This window comes from Chroicocephalus ridibundus, chromosome 1, assembly GCF_963924245.1.
Source record: "Chroicocephalus ridibundus chromosome 1, bChrRid1.1, whole genome shotgun sequence".
Taxonomy (NCBI): Eukaryota; Metazoa; Chordata; class Aves; order Charadriiformes; family Laridae; genus Chroicocephalus; species Chroicocephalus ridibundus.
In genome coordinates, this window is record NC_086284.1 from 27149558 (window position 1) to 27169100 (window position 19543).

At 39.8% G+C, this 19543-nt stretch overlaps 1 protein-coding gene across 4 annotated transcripts in view; it reads left to right on the forward strand.

Moving 5' to 3' along the window:
• Nucleotides 1–19543, forward strand: part of FRY (FRY microtubule binding protein) — a 250230-nt gene that overhangs the window by 75456 nt on the left and 155231 nt on the right. For 2 of the 4 annotated variants that reach the window (XM_063332338.1, XM_063332356.1), the window contains exon 1: nt 9–236. The exons of the other annotated variants lie outside the window; for them this stretch is intronic. In XM_063332338.1, the coding sequence (XP_063188408.1) occupies nt 167–236 (70 nt within the window). In that variant the 5' untranslated portion in view covers nt 9–166. Of the gene's footprint in view, nt 1–8; nt 237–19543 lie in introns of those variants that run through there. 4 annotated transcript variants of the gene reach the window in all.

Here is a 19543-nt window from a genome sequence, read left to right on the forward strand (position 1 = left end):
CTAATGAGCTTACCTACCATGAACGGAAGAAGTGGATCTGCGGAGACTTCATTTCCTCCTCTGACCCCTCGTTTACATCACTAACTGGTGACAGTCACATCTACATACATAGTACCTGCCACTTCAGCTGCTCAGAATTATAGAAGCCTCTTTGTATGCAGCAGACATGGCTAGCCAGCAGGATTCAGGCTTCTTTGAAATCAGTATCAAATATTTACTGAAATCCTGGAGCAATAGTGAGTAGCAGAAGAGTAATCTTTTCATATTACGCATTGCTTGGTAAACAGCTAGGCTAACCTAAAGGATGAAATCTTATATTTCTGTGTGTTTGTGTTATATAAACCAAATAATTTTTGCTTTCGTCAGCTCTAAAAATCAGAATGTCAGAGATTTAAATAGGTTTCATTAACTGCAAAGGCTGTAATGAGATTATACTAGATTTTGCTTGATTGAATTCTGAAGTTAGGCTGCTTTCTGGCTCTCTCTAATAGTACATTGCAGGGAGTGCATTCCAAACAGCGTTTCCTGCCTACATGTTTATTTGATTTGTTCAGGCTTTATCGGAATATTTTTGAAAATGCTGTTTAATCACAAGGGTGTGGCATTGCTCAGAAGTTGGTTTTTATTAATTGTGCACCAAGGACAAAAATATAACGATTATACTTCAGGTCTGAAAGTCATTATTTTAACATGATGAAAAGCAAAACATTAGTTGCTTATAGCTGCACTTCCTACCCTCTGTGCTTAATTTCAGAATCTTATGCAATATTTCCATCCAGAAAGAATCCATCTGTTTATCTAGTCCAGGCTGGGTTTTGCAGAATGTAAACAAATGTTATTTTAGTCTTCCTTGGGTTTTTCAGTATTGCTGTTCCTGATTTACATTGCTGTTTAAATCAATCACTCTTTGGATTTTTAGCAATATTATGTAATAAAGATTTCTGAATAAAATTTAGTGCTTGCAAATATATTCAGATTAGGTAAGGCCATGGGATAACTCTGGCAGAAATTTGCTTTTTAATTTAAAATACATGAACAATATATTCCTTTTCTATAGAAGCTTGTATTAACAGTGCCAGATCTCCATAATTAACTGTTTTTAAAAGACAGAACACAATGTCTCTGGAAAAATCCAACTTGGCTATGTATGCAGTAAGGTTCTGATCATTCCACTATCTATAATTTAATAACTTCTGCATAAAAGCCTAGTATTTTAAAATTCTATGGTATAAAAAATGGCAAAATTTGCGTAATAAAAGGCGTGTATCTGAACACTTGCAAAGAAATAAAAATAACACTATATTAGATGTGTGACATGCAAGGCTTGTCTTCATTAAGTGATATCCATAGAAACTGTATTTTTCCAGGTCATTTGTAACCTCAGTAACACTGTACTGCTTGTTTGAATCTGTTTTTCTACCACAAGTGTGAAGCCACCAGGGAATAATACTGTTACCTAAACAGCGTTGCTTATCTGCCCTCCTTCTAAAATATTTAGTGCATATTCATACAAATCACTGTTTCCACAAGGACTGGAAGATACTTTTACAATTTAGCTACTTTTTTGGACTAATCTTAATCAAATACTGAGAATGTAAGCGTGTATTGTGACAACACATATTTTATAACAAGCTAGTCACAGTTTATGAAGTCACTTTATGGTGCAGAAATCAAATCAGTTCTGGCATTATTTTTGTAATAGGCTAGTGTAACTTTAAGACAAGTAAAACTAGCATTTAAGAATATAAAAATAACTATATTGTGGAAGTAAATATAACACTTTAATCTTCTTTTTTCATTTTCCTCTGCATTGTAGTATATTGAAAGTATTTCAAAACAGCAAGGATGTTTCTAGTCTGAAATCAGAAGTCCTTAAATGAAATTCTGTTTTAGAGAAATGGAAATAGTATATGAATAATTGGTATTTCTGGCGTTCTTTTAGCTGATAAACAGGGTTTCGACTGTATTTGAATAATGAGTAAGAGGAAATACAATAAATTAATCCAGGTTGACTTAAACTTGTTGCCAATTATTATTTTTGTTTTGCTTTCAGTCTGGAAGGCTACGTTCATAAATCTGTACGTATCCTTTCTAGATGAAAAACAAACAATTTGATAAGACAACAGTAGGGAGTTCAAAAGACCTAGGGCTTTCTTCAGCTCTGCTGGGTGATGGGTGGAGCAGAGGAAAACACTGCCCTTGCTTGAGAAACTGCTGGGAAGCCTGCACATGCATGCACAGGAACATGTTTTTCAAAGAATAGGTGCTGTGTCTGCATACCCAAGAGCAGAAGTAAGCTATAAATTATGCCACGGCATTTACCTAATAGAAAGAGGTCTAACGTACTGTTTTAAAAGAAAAATAAGTTTGGGTCCTACAGTGTATGTTTCGCTCAAATGGCAATGGTGTAGAGGGGCTGTCCATGTATGTCTCTCTAAATTGGCACTTCAAAAAAGTATAGTTTATCCTTCCCAGGCTTTATAGTCCAAAACCAATCCTGTCTATTGATTTGTGTTTTGGCTTACACGGAGCATTAACATTTTCTATTAGACTGCCAACTGCACCCACTGCCCATACCTTACCATGAAATATACTCAGTTATTCTACTTGGGATGACAGTTTTCTCAGATTTTGCTGTCTAAGGTCTTGAACAAACTGGTATTCTTGACATGCTGGGCAGGATTTCAGTTCAGTGTCACGCAGCACTTGCAGAGGTGTTCACCTGGCATGTTGCTTGGATTTTCATGTTCATCGACCAGCTAAGGAGGCAGGTAATTTATGGGCACTGGAGTCAGTTCATTTTAGGTACCTGTTAACTATTGTAATCAGGATGATAGAGTTGGTGGTGTGTTCTCAGTGAGCGTGCACTCTTGTTTCTGTGGGACAAAAAAGCCGAGTCACGGTCTGGCTTTTTGAATCATCCCAACAAACTGAGAGACCTCAAAATACTCCTTTGTGCAGCTTTCAAAACAGACTCTTGCTCTGCACATGTCAATAAGATACTGTGCACGTCATGCAGTTCTGGAAAATATTCCTGTAATATGTTGGAGATGGGATCAGAATTGGGATTCTCTGGTTGGAAAATAAGAATAATAGTTTTGGGTTTTTTTAACTGATCTCGTTTGTGTTCTGATGTTTTCTTAAATATTTAAGTATTTTTGATCAACGCTGCATTAGTCAACAACTTCATTAATCATTTGCATTATTTCTTCTGAAATTACTGCTACAAAGGCCATGCTTTCTCAAGGTGAGCAGTGCTCACTTGGCCCACTGAGGTCAAGACAAGATGACAAGATGACAAGAATAAAACAGGGCTCACCAAAAGTAGGATGATTAAGAGCCTTCTCCTCAGATTTCTTACGAAAATATTGCAAAATACTTTTTGTAAATAAATATTTGTAAAATAACATATGAATCTAAATGTTAAGAATTTTAATCTGCTCTTTTCTTGACTGTTTTTACTTTTTGAATCAATCAGATGATAACTAGATTTATTCTGAATTTAATTTCCAAATGCATTTTTCAAATTCATAGTTTCTAAAAAAAAGTCTGGATAGAAATTTAAAAATCAAGCTACATGAAACTGGAGTACAATCAGTATAAACAGCAGGAAATTTGATAATAAATTCTGTTTTTTGCAGTTTCCAGATCAGACCACCAATTAATTTCATTGCAGAAAGGCATTCTGTAGAAGAATCCGAACAGCACAGGTAGATGGCTCACTTGTGCTCTCACAAGTCAGCTCTTATGTGGGCTGGTAGAAACTGCATTTCGTCTTCTCCCAGTTACTACAGATAGATTTTAAGGTGTCTTTTTGTATAATGAAATAAGAGGGCACATTTTACATAGTGAACATTTTAATTTTACTTGCCACTTCTCATAGAATGGAGTTATCTTCAGGGCCTTATTTTAAGATTACAACACTTGTTTGTCTACCTTTGAATGGCAAGATTATTTTTTTTGTGTGGATTTGCATTTAATTCAGGTTTGGAATAAGGCCTTTTTCAGTATTACGACTTCAGGTCTGTTTCCTGTGGCCCATACTTCCTTGTATTCTTCCACAGTAGCCACCATCCACATAAAAATCCTCATATCATCATCCTCTTCACCTTTGTGCTGTATGAAGCCCATTGCTCAATCCAACTCCACACCCTGAGCTCCTGCATGCCCAGCCCCTGTAGGGGACCAGTTACCACCAGGTTTACTAGTGGTGTAACACTGGAGACAGCTTAATCCTGGGGGCACACAGGCATCCACATCAGTTACTGCTGGTGTGGCTCAAACTCCACAATATCCCAGAGTGGTCCCAGGAGGACCCCTGGCTCCTCCACAGCTTGCTCATCATGTATGGAGCTGAATGTTGTCCTAGCCTCCAAACAAGTTACATTGTCAGAAGAGCATCAGGTGTAACAGAAACTTCTCGATGGCCAATTTGAAGCCTGTGGTTGTTGGCTGCCATGTAGTCCTTCATTAAAGGAATGTAATACATTTAGCAATAATGTATGACCAGCGGGTCAAGGCAGGTCATCCTCCCCCTCTACTCTGCCCTGGTGAGGCCACATCTGGAGTACTGTGTCCAGTTCTGGACTCCCCAGTTCAGGAAGGACAGGGAACTGCTGGAGAGAGTCCAGCAGAGGGCTACAAAGATGATCAAGGGACTGGAGCACCTCTCTTATGAGGAAAGGCTGAGAGACCTGGGTCTGCTTAGCCTGGAGAAGAGAAGACTGAGAGGGGATCTCATCAATGCTTATAAATATCTAAAGGGCGGGTGTCAAGACGATGGGGTCAGACTCTTCTCCGTGGTGCCCAGCGACAGGACAAGGGGCAACGGGCACAAGTTGGAACACAGGAAATTCCATCTGAACATGAGGAAAAACTTCTTTACTTTGAGGGTGGCAGAGCCCTGGAACAGGCTGCCCAGAGAGGTGGTGAAGTCTCCTTCTCTGGAGACATTCAAAACCCGCCTGGATGCATTCCTGTCCGGTCTGCTCTGGGTGACCCTGCTCTGGCAGGGGGGTTGGACTAGATGATCTCCAGAGGTCCCTTTCAACCCCGACCATTCTGTGATTCTGTGATAAAATTCACCCTTTTTACAGGCTGAAGTCTTGTGTCCATGAGCAAGAGAAAGGGAAGACCGTGGGCAGTTTCTTAGGTAAAAGTCTGCATTATGTGCAAGTTCTGTGGTGCGCTGTTTCAATATTCTAGTAAGATTTTATTGTGCGGGAAGATGATAAAAGCCGTTTTGCAGGGGGTTGCTTATCTGCAGGCAAACATAGACCTGTTTAAAGCTGAATATGCTAAGCACACTGTGCTATCAGACTTGGTGATTGTAGCAAGATAACAGTGAAGGAGAGAGGCTCCTTCGTGTTTCTCAGTGCCCACTTGAACAAACACGGTCGCTGAACAAGAAGAACCCATCCTTCCCTGCCATCTCTCTTGCTCTGTCATTGCTACTCCAGCAGAGCCAAAGCGAGATGATTCAAGAAGCCGATGTGCTGCAAACTCACCCTGCAGGGAAAGAATCGGTTCTTGCCTGTAGCAAGTGGGTGGCCTGCAGCTGGGGAAGGGGCAGGGACGTGTGGCTGTGGTACGTGGGAGAGCAGGCTGGCACTGATGGAGAAACTGCAGCCCGGGCTGGGGCCATCCTCGGACCTTCTGCTCTTGCTTGCTACTGAGGTCTCCCCCTCATACACCTGCAGAAAGCTGGCCACTTCCACAGCCTCCGCCTTTAGGGAGCCCTGGGGACCAAGCTTAGCATCTGCCCAGCCCTTGGCATGTGACTCTGCCTTGGACAAAGGATACTGTTAATTCAAGCTGTCTTGCTACACAAAGGGAATTGATTACTCTATCCATTGAGCCTGAAATTAGGGTGCTTAGTATATCCTTCAGCGTTAAGTAGTCTGTGATTGCTAGCAGAAAAGTGACTTGCTTAATAGTGGGCTGTTATCTCCCAGGACAACCTTCCTTAAATTTATCTGCAGATCTGATCCTCTTCTCCACAGAGCTGTAGGGAAAGGTATTAAACCAGGCTGTTTTCTGGGTGGTAACCACTTTAGAATTTGCATTTTGACATGGTTGTTCTTAGAGGGAAAATGAAAGTTTTATGACTTTGGGGAACTGAGAACTTTTTAAGACTATTTTTATTTATTTTGATGTTTGCTACGCTTTTCAAGACTTTCCAGAATTCTTTCTACCATACTGGGAGGGAAAAAGCATGAGAAAATCCAAAATGCTCTGCTGTGAAATTCATTTTATTTACAGAATGAGTTTGCTTGCCATTAAGAAGTTTGAATTATTGTTGTAAGCATCTACAAATAGTTTGAGTGCAGCCTTAGTGCATAAATTTTTGTGGCAAAGCTTCAGTTCTTATCTCAAAATACAAAATAGTCTAGAAACTAGGCATAAACTAGCCGTAGATAATTACTGGTACATATTCCATAAAGGTTTCAGTAATTTTACTTGTGGTAAAACCAAAACTATTCTGTTGTACTATTAGTATCCACTCTAAGTCATTTAATTTGTGATATCTGATGTTGCAGTACTGTTGGTTTATCAAATTACCAGTAGTTTGTTTTTTTCCAATATAGCTAGTTACTATTCAAAAAGATCAGGGAAAGAATTAACAGTTTTTATGGTTTCTTCTATGCAAATACCACTGAAGAAGCTGTAGGTTTATAAATAAGGGAAGATTTATAAGGGAAGGGATAATATACAGGTTATTGTAGGTGTATAAAGTGTATGAAAGTGTCCATAGTTTAGTGAAGGAGGATATAAGCCAAAATACTTGTTAACATTCCTTTTGTATTTCAGTCACTTTTTATGCGCTCATTTCATTAATAGTTCAAACTCTCATCTCTATGTTGTCCTTGGGGACAGTCGGAAGCAGTCTCGGAACTCTGAGAATTCTGATCGCATATGCTTGTCCAGCTTTATTTTCTGTATTCATTCCTGAGTTTCTAAGCAATTGGTAAGTGCTGAGACTTGGTAGCCCTAGAAACTGAATTCCTGAATTCGGGTGGCTGTTGAACCCGCGGTGGGCAGGTGTGGCATTGCAGCAGTAGGGAGGGGCGGTCCTCCCCCAGCCTCTTGTCCCTGCCCCCATCCTCCAGCCCCTTCTCTCCCACCCTAACTCCCCATACAGTTAATATCCTGACAGTTAAACTTTCTTAAATGGTGTAGATGCTGGCATCAGCATAAGGAAGGGGACAAGGATACATGGCTAAGAGCGGAAGGCCTTTTTGGCTGATTCCTGCTATTAGACTGGTGGAACTGTACGGTAAATTGTATTTACTTTCTTAATAGTGACTCCTGTACCCGTCCCTGCTTCTAAATTTCAGAGATAGTTCCTTCTCCAGGCCAATCTAGCTTTTGCATCCCTCTCTTCTCTGCTTCAGAGCATCAGCAGTGAAGTTGTTTCTGTTGTTGTTTCTGTGATAAATTTGGACTGCAGAATAATTTCACAGAAGGTAGGCAGCTGAATTATTTGTGAGTTGGTGATTTTTCATTCACTACAATTACCTAAAATAGATTTGAATCAATTATCCATAGAAAGAAAACCCCTTCTCCTTTAATATACTTTCTTCTGAATCATCCAATCCTTTATCTATAGCTTCAGCTAAAAGGAAGACCAAACATAGTGTTCAAACTTCACAGCAGCTCTTTCAGCCACATATTGTAAGATCTTATGCTGTTTATATTTTTTAAGAATGTAAATGGAAAGATGTTCAATGCTGTGACAAAGTCAGGCAAGACGTCTGCCAACCAGCTCAACCTGCTAAGAACTTGAAACTAGGAGGGACAGTGGAGGGAGATTATGGCCCATAGTTCAGTTAGGTAGCAGTGAACTGGGGTGGAAAGCAAAGGGTGCAGGGCAAAGGAAACCAGGGACACCTCAGGAACTGTGAAACAGGATAAAGAGACACCCACCTTAAGTGTATGTATACAAATCACGTACTCTGGAAAGCAAGCAGGAGGAAGTCAAGTGCTGGATGCAGTGACAAGACTACAACACCATTGGGGTAGCAGACGTGGGGTTAACAGTTTACAGGGTTGGAGGGCTGTGATGGATGGATACAAGCTCTTCAGGAAGGACCTGCAGGGAAGATGAGGAGTGGAGGTTACCATCATTGTGAAGGAGCTCTTCCTGTATATGGAGTTCTTCTGTGGGATGTGTGGGTGACAGTGTGACTGAGAGCGTAAGTCAGGAACAGAAAAGAGGATTTCAAGGGTTGCATGATGGGAATCAGCTACAGGCCACCTGATCAGGGTGAGGAGCAGACAAAGCCTTCTTTAAACAGCTTGAAGAAGCTGATGTATTGCTGATGTTGGTTCACATGGGGGACTTGAACCTCCTGATGTCTGCTGGAAGTGCAGTGTAGTAGGATGCAAGCGGTCAAGATTCCTTGAGGGGGTTGGGAATAACTTCTTGATAGAGGATGGACAAACCAGGGGTGAAGAGCGGCTGGATTTGATATCCACTAACAAGAAAGAAATGGTTGGAGCTCAAGATCCTGAGAAAAGTTGGGAAAGAGGGTGGCAGAGTATAGATCCTGGACTTAAGGAAAGCAGATTTCAGTTTTTCAAATTTCAGAAACTGTTAGGTGGGATCCCTTGGGGGACAGGTCTGAAAGGCAAAGGCAGTCAGGAAAGTTGGCAGGTCTTTGAGGTCAGCACCTTCCAAGTGTGAGAGTGGGACACCCCAATACTCAGGGAAACAAGCAAACATATGAGGAGACCAGTTTGGTTTATCAGGGACCTCATGGCTGAGCTCCAGTGCAAAAAAGGCAGTATATAAAGGGGCTTGGCTGCGAAGGAGGAATTTAGAAACGTTGCCTGGGCGTGCTTGGAAATCCAAAGCTCACCTGGAGATGTGAATTGCAAGGGATTTGAAGGGCAACAAGAAGAGTTTCTCTTGCTTTTTTACTGGAAAAAAGGCTGAACAAGGAAAATGTGGACCTGCCACTGAATGGGGCAGGGGGTTTAGTGACAGTGGACTGAGGTACTGGGTGCTGCCTTTGCCTCAGTCTTCACCAGTTCACCAGCAACGTCTCCCCGGCCTCTGTCTGCCAGGTGCTGGGGTGCCCCTTGATATGGCACTTCTGATAAGGGGGAAAGGTAGAACTTGTGCAACTCCGGAGTTTGGGAGCACAGACTCTCTTCCTCACAGGAACTACTGAGAAGCCTGGCAATTCCATACATATTTGTGATCCTTTATATATTTCCAATCATAGTCGCATTCAAAATGGAGAGATAGCAAAGGTTTTCTATTCTCAGCATACAGCAGAGCTTGCTGAAACGAGTGGCTGAATGAAAACACATCTGAGAAACCCTGGTTTCCTAGTTTGCTCTCGGACAAGTAGCAGTGGTTTCACTGAGTCGTCGAATGCTGCTTGCGTCCTCCTCTGCATGAAGTACAGAGATCACCGATATAGAGAGACCACCAACAGTACTGGTGTTTGTGCGTAAATATCAAGATGACTGATGCAACTGGTATTACAGAGCCACCTGAGAGATTCAGCTCTGTCACATCCCAGAAGGTAGATTTTGGGGTGCTTTTCAGGCCACTGGTTTGAAGAGAAATCCGAGTGGTTGTTTTGTAAATACTGTGGGATCACTGTAGTGACAGGTATCACGTGTCTCCAAGGGAATGTGTTGCTGATAAAGAGCTTAATTAGGTGCTTGGAGCCTTAGCAGAGAAGTTTCACACACAAAAAAGGGACTCTTTTGAGAGACATGCTGTACAACCTTAATCCTGAATACTTTCTAATACTTTCAGAAATTTTCTGTCATCAAATGTAGCACTACTGCATACAAGTAGAGAGGCTGCTGTGGTTTTCAGTCATCACTGAGGAGGTCAGAAATCATGATTTGTGTACAGCCGAAATGTGAAGGTGTTTGTTGGATGGGCGTTAGACAAGGATTGATCAACAGAATGTAACAGATCTTTATTACTATTGTCCTTGATTTTGTTTATAATTGTGAAGTCGCAGGTGGTTTTAGTTTTATTTTGAAAGCCTTGACATTGAAAGACTTTTTTATGTTCCCTTGAATTCTTAAGTAACGAGTAGTACCTGGCTCGGCACAGAAGTCTGCCAAAGGTACTGTTTTGCAGGAATTCTCCTATAATTATATGATCATTATACTAACATTTTTTCCTAATCTCTAGCTATCTAACTCTCCTCTGTGTCTGTAACTTTGAAGAGTCTCAACTTGTTTGTGGAACAAATGAAACTTCGAAGGATGTCCATTTGTCAGTTTGTTTGTTCTGATATTGACTCCCTTGAGCAACTTTCGTTGAACAGAATATACGCGACTATCTGTTTTACTGCATTTCTGATAGTTATTTGTGAATGTCTTTAAATGTCCGTATCAATTCGCCTTTGTAATCAGAGAAATACCTGTATAGAGTTCTAGCCAAAGTTTGTTCTTGAGAAGTTTGTACAGTAGGTTTCTGCATATACTCACAGTAATACATTGTTGTGTATTTTCAGAATCAGGTTTATTCTGTGGTATTGCAGAGATAGCAGATGTTGAAAGTATTCTAACCTACCTGACATCAGGATTTGCAATTTTTTCCCTTGTAACTGCAATTCTTTTTAGTCTGCTTTCTGATGGAAGCAAAGCTTATTCACTCTGCCTGCCTTTTTTGAACATCTGGGCCAAATTCAGAACAATTCAGAGAAGGGTAACCTAAGTTTCTACAGCATTTGTAAAATGAGGCTGTTAGGTAGTGGAAAGGGAAGTCCACCTGATGAAAAATGGCTGCATAAGCTTTGCATCTTCTTAGACATAAGAAAATCCTTGCTGCAACAGCCTTTGTAAATACCCCAGCTGTGAGACAAGCTTCGGTCACACCTTTGCAAGGATTGCACACAGAACTCATAGTGTTGCTTACTTTAAAATACATTTGCAAGATGCAAATTGACATTCATTAGTTCAGATGCAGGGAAACTGCTGCAAATACGTTGCTTGCAATGGTCTACATTATAATAATATTCATACAGTGCTTCCCATCTGGAAGCTTTACAGACTTAAATTCTTTCAGCATTATTACATGAATATGAAAGATGGAAGTATTATTCCTTTATTGCTATTACTGGGCAAATTGCAACAGAGACATTAACTGAGAAACACAAGATTACACATGAAACCTGTGTTAGAGCTGGAACTGAAACCCCGTCTTCTGTTCCTTTATTGGAAGAACCTTTCTTCCTTCACATTCTTGGTAGCCAAATGACACATTGTGAATCATGCCTCAACTAGTTATTATTTGTAATGAGATTTTTAATTGGTGTTAAGGAGTAATTTTAAAATGGAAATGTCCTTGGAATATTTTAAATTCCACAAGGTGCATATTTGTTGCTACCGATGCCTTGAATGAGGAGAAAATTACTTAGCTATAATTCTTTTTCTTTGAAGGCAGATGTTTGAAACAAATGGCCTTACCACACCCTTTATCTGTGCGCCATCTGAACCAAAGCAAGGTGGTTGTTTTGATTTTTGTTCTATTACTCATAGGCAGGAAAATGTGCTAGAGCAATGTATGTGTTCTTTACTGGGGTGAGTGCTTGATCAAGAGCAATAACTCTCTGGGAATCAGAAGTTGGAAAGTTCTGCTTTTGAAATACAAGTCATTGGGGTTTGTAGTAAATTAAGCAAAGTCTTGGCTTGCCTACAGAAAATCTTTAACACCTATGTCATAAAACAGAACATGGAAATATTTTCAAAGGGAAAGTGAAATTTAAAATTTTGAATTTTTTTTTACTAATTTGTCTGTTGTGTTCAGTCAGTAAGAAGAGGGTGTTATAGGGAACTGCAGATTTCTACGGCAAGGAAAGTTACTGGAATCATTGGAATTATTATTATTTTAATGAACTTTTAAAACTAAATTGTTAATATAGACAGGTTGGAATTTTATAAAAAGATAGAAAAAAAGAGAATATATGTTAATTATATGTGTATATTGATGTGCTTACTTCTTTATGTAAAAACCCTCTTTTCTGTTGCCAGTAATTTTTCCAGAGCTCTTCAGTTTTGGCTAAAGCACTTCTAAACTTAGTGTCCCTGAAGGTGAATTTTGGAATTTTTTTTGCAGAAGTGGTTCTACCCTCTTAAAGAATGACAAAAGGCAAAAGAGCTGTTGTTTGTTCGTGTTGAAAATTCTCTTGAAGAGGATCTTGGGGGTGGGTGGGGGACAGACGCATTACAGCCAACTACGTCTGTACAGTGACTGCACGAAGAAAGCGAGGGCGGAGGGGAGAATGAATTTGGATTAAAAACCCAGCAAAGAGCCAGCAGGAATGAAGGGAGAAGAGGCAGGGGAGTCATTGTTGGCATCAGAAATAGGGGAATCAATACTTCCCAGACAGTGGGAGTGGAAATGAAGAGTGACTGGTAGGAGATGGGGCCAAGGGGGGACTGGACAGGGGTGGGGGAGGAGGTAGGGACGGGTGTGAGAGGCCTGAAAGGATGAGATGAGCAATACTCGGCTGAGCAAGGGGAACAGGGTATGGGAGTCTGGGACTGGAATGGGGAGCCTGAAGTGGGGAAGACACAGCTGTCAGGAGACGCCAGATTGTAGAGAAGGAGTAAGAAGAGAGCAGCTGGGGAGATGTGGGAGGTGAAAGACGGAGAAATCCCCTCCCAAGCACAGAATGCAGTGCAGCAGTCCTGATTTCCATCCTGCATCCTTCTTTATAGCACATCCCACCAGCAAAGGGTGTGCCTCGCTTTGCCCTAGTGCTTGGGTTAGGTGACAAAAGTGTTAAATGTTATCAGGTGAGGAGAGCAGCAAGTGACTTGTGTGTGCTGCTAAGGTAACTGGGTCAACAGTTGGTTCATTTGGCATGAGATTAATCATACGTCCACTATCTTACCTCACTTATCATTTTCACTTCTGAAAGCCTGAGTCCAATGAGGTGATGCAGCACACAGTGGAAAGCACATAGATGTACAAAGAAATACCATTACCAGGTTATTATTCTATTTATTATTACTTGTAATGCAGTAGCAGATAACTTCCTGATGCATTTCTTCTCCAATACAGGAGGTAGTGTATAAGTTAGTAATAAAAGCTAGTCTGTCCTAGGAGCTCCTGAGGGAGGATGTCAGACAGATCTGGTTGACAGAAGTTCTCAGGTGAATGAAGAAACAGACCATGCATTTGGGTATTAATGAATATTTAAGTGTCACTCAGCATACTTACAAGCATAATAGTTTTATGAGCAATGTGTTAAAAACTGGCATGAGGCACCGTAAATAATGTATCCTCTGATACGAGAGAGAAGAGAACTGACGAGAAGAGGCTGACCTCTTCTCCCTGGTGACAAGTGAAAGGACGAGGGGAAACGGGTTCAAGTTACGTCAGGGGAGGTTTAGATTAGATATTAGGAGACGTTTTTTCACTGAAAGGGTTATTAAACATTGGAATAGGCTGCCCAGGGAGGTGGTGGATTCACCATCCCTGGAGGTGTTTAAAAAAAAGGTAGATGGGGCACTTAGGGACATGGTTTAGAAGTGGCTCTTGTCAGGGTAGGCTAAAGGTTGGACTCGATGATCTTAAAGGTCCCTTCCAACCTCAACAATTCTATGATTCTATGATTCTATCCTTGCTGGTGGTTTGTTGTCACGTTAGGTTGAGCTAAGCAGTTGGGTATTACAGGGATGGGCTCCAGGCTTCATTCTATTTTATATCCTCATTAGGGATTTGGAAGAAGGTAAATAGCATGTTAATGACATTTGTGATAATCCTTACATTACAGTACATAAGTATCAGCGAAGAAAAAGGAGAAAAAAGAAGAATAATCAAATTACTCTGTTCTTACAAGGAGTCACATGTAAAAGACGAGGGGTAAGGTGTACATGTTACTCCAGGGGAAATTCCGATTGGACACAAGAGGAAAATTTTTCATGATGAGAACGATCAGCCATTGGAATAATCTCCCCAGGGAAGTGGTGGATTCCCCAACATTGGACACTTTTAAGATTCATCTGGACAGGGTGCTGGGCCATCTTGTCTAGACCGTGCTTTTGCCAAGAAAGGTTGGACCCGATGCGCTCTGAGGTCCCTTCCAACCTGGTATTCTATGGTTCTATGAAATGAGGGGTTATTTAGAGTAAAAATCTGAAAATGCACTTCCATGAGAATCTGTAAATGTCCTTTAAGACAGAATTTATTTTTGAAACATGAAAAACAAGACTGCGTACTTTTTAAAACTGTAGTATAAGGGCAGGCATAGGGTTGATTGTCTTCTGCAACTGCAGTGAGAGAAGGTCCATGCACATGCGTAGCTGCACCTGGGCCAATTCCCAGCTCTATTTTGCCTGAAGTGAGAAACCCAGAGGTCTGTCCATTACAGCAGAGCTGCTGAGAATGGCAATTACAAGGAGGGTTTTTTAATTTCTTTGAGAACAACCAGTAGTCCTTCAAGCAGTAAAATGGAACCATCACACTACTGGCACTGTAGAGATTTGTTTAAATTTATTATGTGCTTGTGATATTAATTGATACTTAGAATGTCTGCCTAATATTAATACCATTCTTTCTAGTTCACCATAAAGGCTATTACTACTTTATGCAGTCATTTTCTTGTTACAAAAAAGAATCTATTCCAGCAAATAATGAGATAGATAGTTTCTACAAAGTTGCTGCCACTGATTTTAATCAAGCATTTTTCTTAATTAAGTACAAAGGGGTATATAATACTAGTTAGATACTCTGTACAGTTAGCACATATCCTGAAGATTTACATACCAAATTTCAATCTTATTGGTAAATTCTCCTAAAGCACACCTGACTGAGATGTCATGCATTTTAAAGAATATATTTGTATTATGGCATTATCCTCAGGACATGACTCTTTGTTATAACAAAGTTTTCATTTTTATCATATTAAATCCATAAATGACACTTCAAGTTGATCTAGTTTACATTTATTATGTTGGACATGTTTACCTTCTCTATAGAAGCAGAGTTTCAGACATATGGCTGGAAGGTTTGAATCCATCCAATGTTGTTATGTATATGTGTGTGTGTGCATAAATATATATAACAAATTATATCTTGTAATCAATGCATTAAACTTCTTATGACACAAATGATCGATGTGATCAATGACAATCTTTTTCAATCTCTTTTTTCTATTTTGAGTCATACACATCGTATACATTGTGGGTTCAAATTACAGCTACGATTTTCCATAAACTGTACAAGAACTGGTACAGTGTCATGAAATTCTGATAAATATCTACATTGATAATTTAAGTAAGATATACTGAGCAGCATTTTCACAAAGCTGAGCATTGTCTAAGGCTTTTTCACTGAAGATAAGGGAATATTTAACTGTTTACGTCAGTAGAATTGGAGTTAGACTGATTTCATGTGTGTGTGGTTTTAAAAGCCCACAAACTATATTTTAAAATTACTGTATTAGGATATTCCACATAAAGTTTTAGACTGTACTTTTTCAGGAAAAGAAAATTATCTTTGGTTACTTTTTACAGAATTGTAAAATCAAAATACAATGTAAAGTTTTAAAACAACAGCACATAATACAGTTTTTATCAGTCCTTATGTCTGATGTTTGCAATTTCATCTATTGTAACTCACTTCTATGACATCATCTTTTCTGAAATATTGAACAAAAGATTACCCTATAGAGTTCAGCATTTCAGGATGCTTACCTATCTTTATCTTTGAGGATAGCGTGGAGAAGAGAAGGCTTTGGGGACACCTTGTAGCAGCCTTCGAGTACTTAAAGGGGGCCTACTGAAAAGGTGGAGAGGGACTCTTTATCAGGGAGTGTAGTGATAGGACGAGGGGTAACGGTTTTAAACTGAAAGAGGGGAGATTTAGTTGAGATATTAGGAAGAAATTCTTTCCTGTGAGGGTGGTGAGACACTGGAACAGGTTGCCCAGAGAAGCTGTGGATGCCCCATCCCTGGAAGTGTTCAAGGCCAGGCTGGATGGGGCTTTGAGCAGCCTGGTCTAGTGGGATGTGTCCCTGCCCATGGCAGGGGGTTGGAACTGCCTCCAGCTAAAGAGAGAGTAGGGGCCAGTTAGGCTGCATGTAGCTGCAGGAGAGAGCGTCCATCCCTGTGGTTTTGGTTAAAAGTGCCTCGTATATATAAGGGTCATGTTTAACATACCCAGGGTCTTTAAAGTAATCATCTGCTTAACTGTAATCCTTTCACATTTTCATTTATCTTATTGAAAGATGTTAAGAAATTATATGCAACGATATATGCAGCATATACTGTTGATTAGAATGAAGGAGAAGAAAATAAATTGGTGTAAATGGCCGTTAATTTTATTGGTCATCATCCTGGCATCTTTTCATCTCATGTGAAAGACCGATTTATTTTGGATTAGTAGTTTGGTGCTAATTGGTCTGGACTGGGTACATAAAAAGCATAACGTCCTTTTTATAGCATTTAAAATTTCCTATGTTTTTTTGTGCAGAGATTACTTAGTGGCATTTACTATCACAAGGATGCGCTGTGCCAAACCAGAGGTGTCTTAGTAGGAAGAGAGGAGCATCTGGAACAATTCTTGCTTTGGAGGCTGATTCTTGCCCTACCCATTGCTCTGCTTTGTGGGACAATAAGCTGGGATTCAAAAAGAAGCCCAGGAAGAGGATGGGAATGAATATGACAGACATGATTTAGCATGGCTCAGGTTCAGGCAGAAAACAGGTAGAAGTATCTGAAGGATCTGATTTGGAGGCATTCATGAAGTGTATCTAACACACAGTGACAAGAACAACAGGTAATTTACCATTGTAGGCTTTCCCTTGCCCAAGTATCTTTATTGTTTAATGTTACTTTTTATTTTAATTTAATTGTCACAGAGTTTTTAGTAATTGTCACTCATTGATTAGCTGAGTGTCAACGACTGAACTAGAACCATGCTTGCCGTTATATTTCATCTCAGTTCAAAGCGTGTTGAATTCTTTCTTCAAATTTGACAAACCTTGAACAAGCGGGACATGGACAATCCTTCCTGTTCTGGCTGGTAGACAGAAAATGAGAGCGCTCTCCAAGAAGGTGGAGAGTTGAGAGTTGAAAACCACAACGTTTAATTAAGCATTTAACCCAACACTACCACGTTCTATGCGAGTTCTGCATCCATTGAGCTGTTACATAAAAAGCAGTTACAGCCAAATGGAAAAGGGGAGGAGCTGCTTCTCTGCTCCGCACTTCACATCTGAAGTGGCCCAACTATGTCAGGTCCATATGGGGATGTATCTCAGGCAATGTCGGGCCTTGTTCTGAGCTGCTGCCTGACTCACTGGGAACCTGATCATTAAAATGAGTGTCTGTTTTGGCAAAGTGTGTTTGACAAGCAAACAATCATGGTAGGAAATTATTACATATATTACAAACATACTCTGATCATACAAGTTATAGTTGTACTGGGATGTACAGAGAGAAATCAAGTACTGATAGGCATTCAGACTTCTCTGCTTTTTGATATTATCGAGATTAGAGATAGAATAATCCTTCTTAGAACATCTGTATCGTACTTTTACCAATGAAAGATTGTTCTCAGTAATATGTTTTCTACTAATGTATTCAACGAGTCATAAATTATACAACCAGAAAACCCATTGTGTCATCCAATCTGTTCTCCTCATAGAGCAGGCTTTATGGCTTCTCTGAATTAATTTCTGTTTGAGCTAAAGCACATCTTCCAAAAAAAAAAAAAAAATGTTAATTTAAAATTTCCACTAATGGAAGAATCAGCACCAGCCTTAATAGCATTCTGGTGGTTAATTGCCTCCTCTTTGTGTTTAACTTCTTTAATGCATTTGTCTAGTTTAAAATTCCAGACATTGGATGTTACTGAATGAAGAGCTGTCTGTTAGAAAATTTCTGTTCCTCATCTTCATGCTTAGCAGGCATGGAAGTCACCTCACCTAACTTTCAGGCATTCTCGATAATTTATGTTTCTCGTGACATCAAGCCTGGCTTTTCCGATAAGCAGTGGAGAGAAATACACACTTTCAGGGTACAGTTCAGATGAGCTGCTTTAGATGTGTTTGTTAGGAGGATGAATCACACCCTGGAAGTGCCTGAGTGCTTGTATTGTTTAAAAAGGCATTTTGGCTTGAGTGGCTCCATGTAAATGTGTTTTGCAAATAGGTGCCACTGTAGATGCAATAGGTACAAATTCCTGCCATTAGAGTATATGATTAAGTGACTGTGTAACTTTCTCATGGTCAAACTAAACTAAGCTTTAAGGCAAGTTTTCCAGTCACTAGTTATAATTGCCTTTCGTGAAAGTCCTGTAGTTCATCAGCATCTTTCTCAAGTTGCAGACACCAGAACAGGACCGAGCACCCAGCAGTGGTTGCAGGGACGCTGGCAGTGAAGCAGTAGAGCTTTCCTGCATTTGCTTTTGTTTATCCTGCTTGAAAAGGCTCTCCATAGCTCTTCAGGTCACAAGAATAGCAGCCTGTTTTCGACACATTAGTCATCCTGGTCTCAGGCCTTTTTTCATAATCAGTGCTTCCCAGGAATAGAAAGCCTTATTCTGTCCATGTGGCATGCGTTCTTTGTCTCTGGCTATGCAATTCTCCATAGTTTAGAATTAATATCTCATATAGTCTTTGCTTGCGTTTACTTTTCAAAATGCTATTCAAAGTAGAACGATATTTTTGATGTTTTTTTCTGTCTAACACTCTTAATTTGTGTTTTGCCTGGAAACTTTATAAAAATGTTTTTGGTTGTCTTTTATGTCATTAACAGTAAGGATAAGTAGTACAGGACCGAGAAGTGGACTCTTTACCGCCACTAGAAGTACATTCATTAGGGTATGATTCTCCCTTAACCCATGTTGAGAAGTATCTGTTACTTAGGTTTTAATCTATTTTTGTTGTGAATGTTGATTCTTTGGTTCTTTCACAGTTTGGTAAGACACCAATCCAATTGCCAAACAGAAATATAAGACTATGCTTTTAACCTTGTTAACCAAATTTATAATTTTGTGAAAAGATACAGTTATTTTAAAAAATCTGCTTTCCATAAACCTATGCTTATGGCATTGTATTATTATACTATGGTTGTTTGTTCATCAAATCCTGCCATTCCTGGACGAATATCAGGCCAATGGTGTTGCGGTTGCCTGGCCTGTCCTTGCTGACACTTTAAAAAAACCTGATACAACATTAGTTTTGTCCCAGCCCTCAGGAATACAGGATTTCCCTTTGAATATCTCATAAAAGGAATCTTTTTATTACTTTCAGATGTAATTAGTCTCTTCAGTTTTTCTAAGGAATTACTCTGTTTTCTCAGCATTTAAGCTGTTTATTTGGAAAATCCGATGCTAACCTTAGGATTCTTTCTTTATTTTCATAACTAACTGATGCAGAGTTCATCTCTATAGGTGCCTGTTCCTCTCCAAATCTAATAATGTATTTCTGGCAGTCACTTATTCCAAAACATTTAGACATTTCAGTATATAGACGGAGTTTTCTGTCATGGCCCACTGACCAGCATGAACGCAATGTCCCGTCCATGTTGTGTTTGGTATTTGCAACTGTCT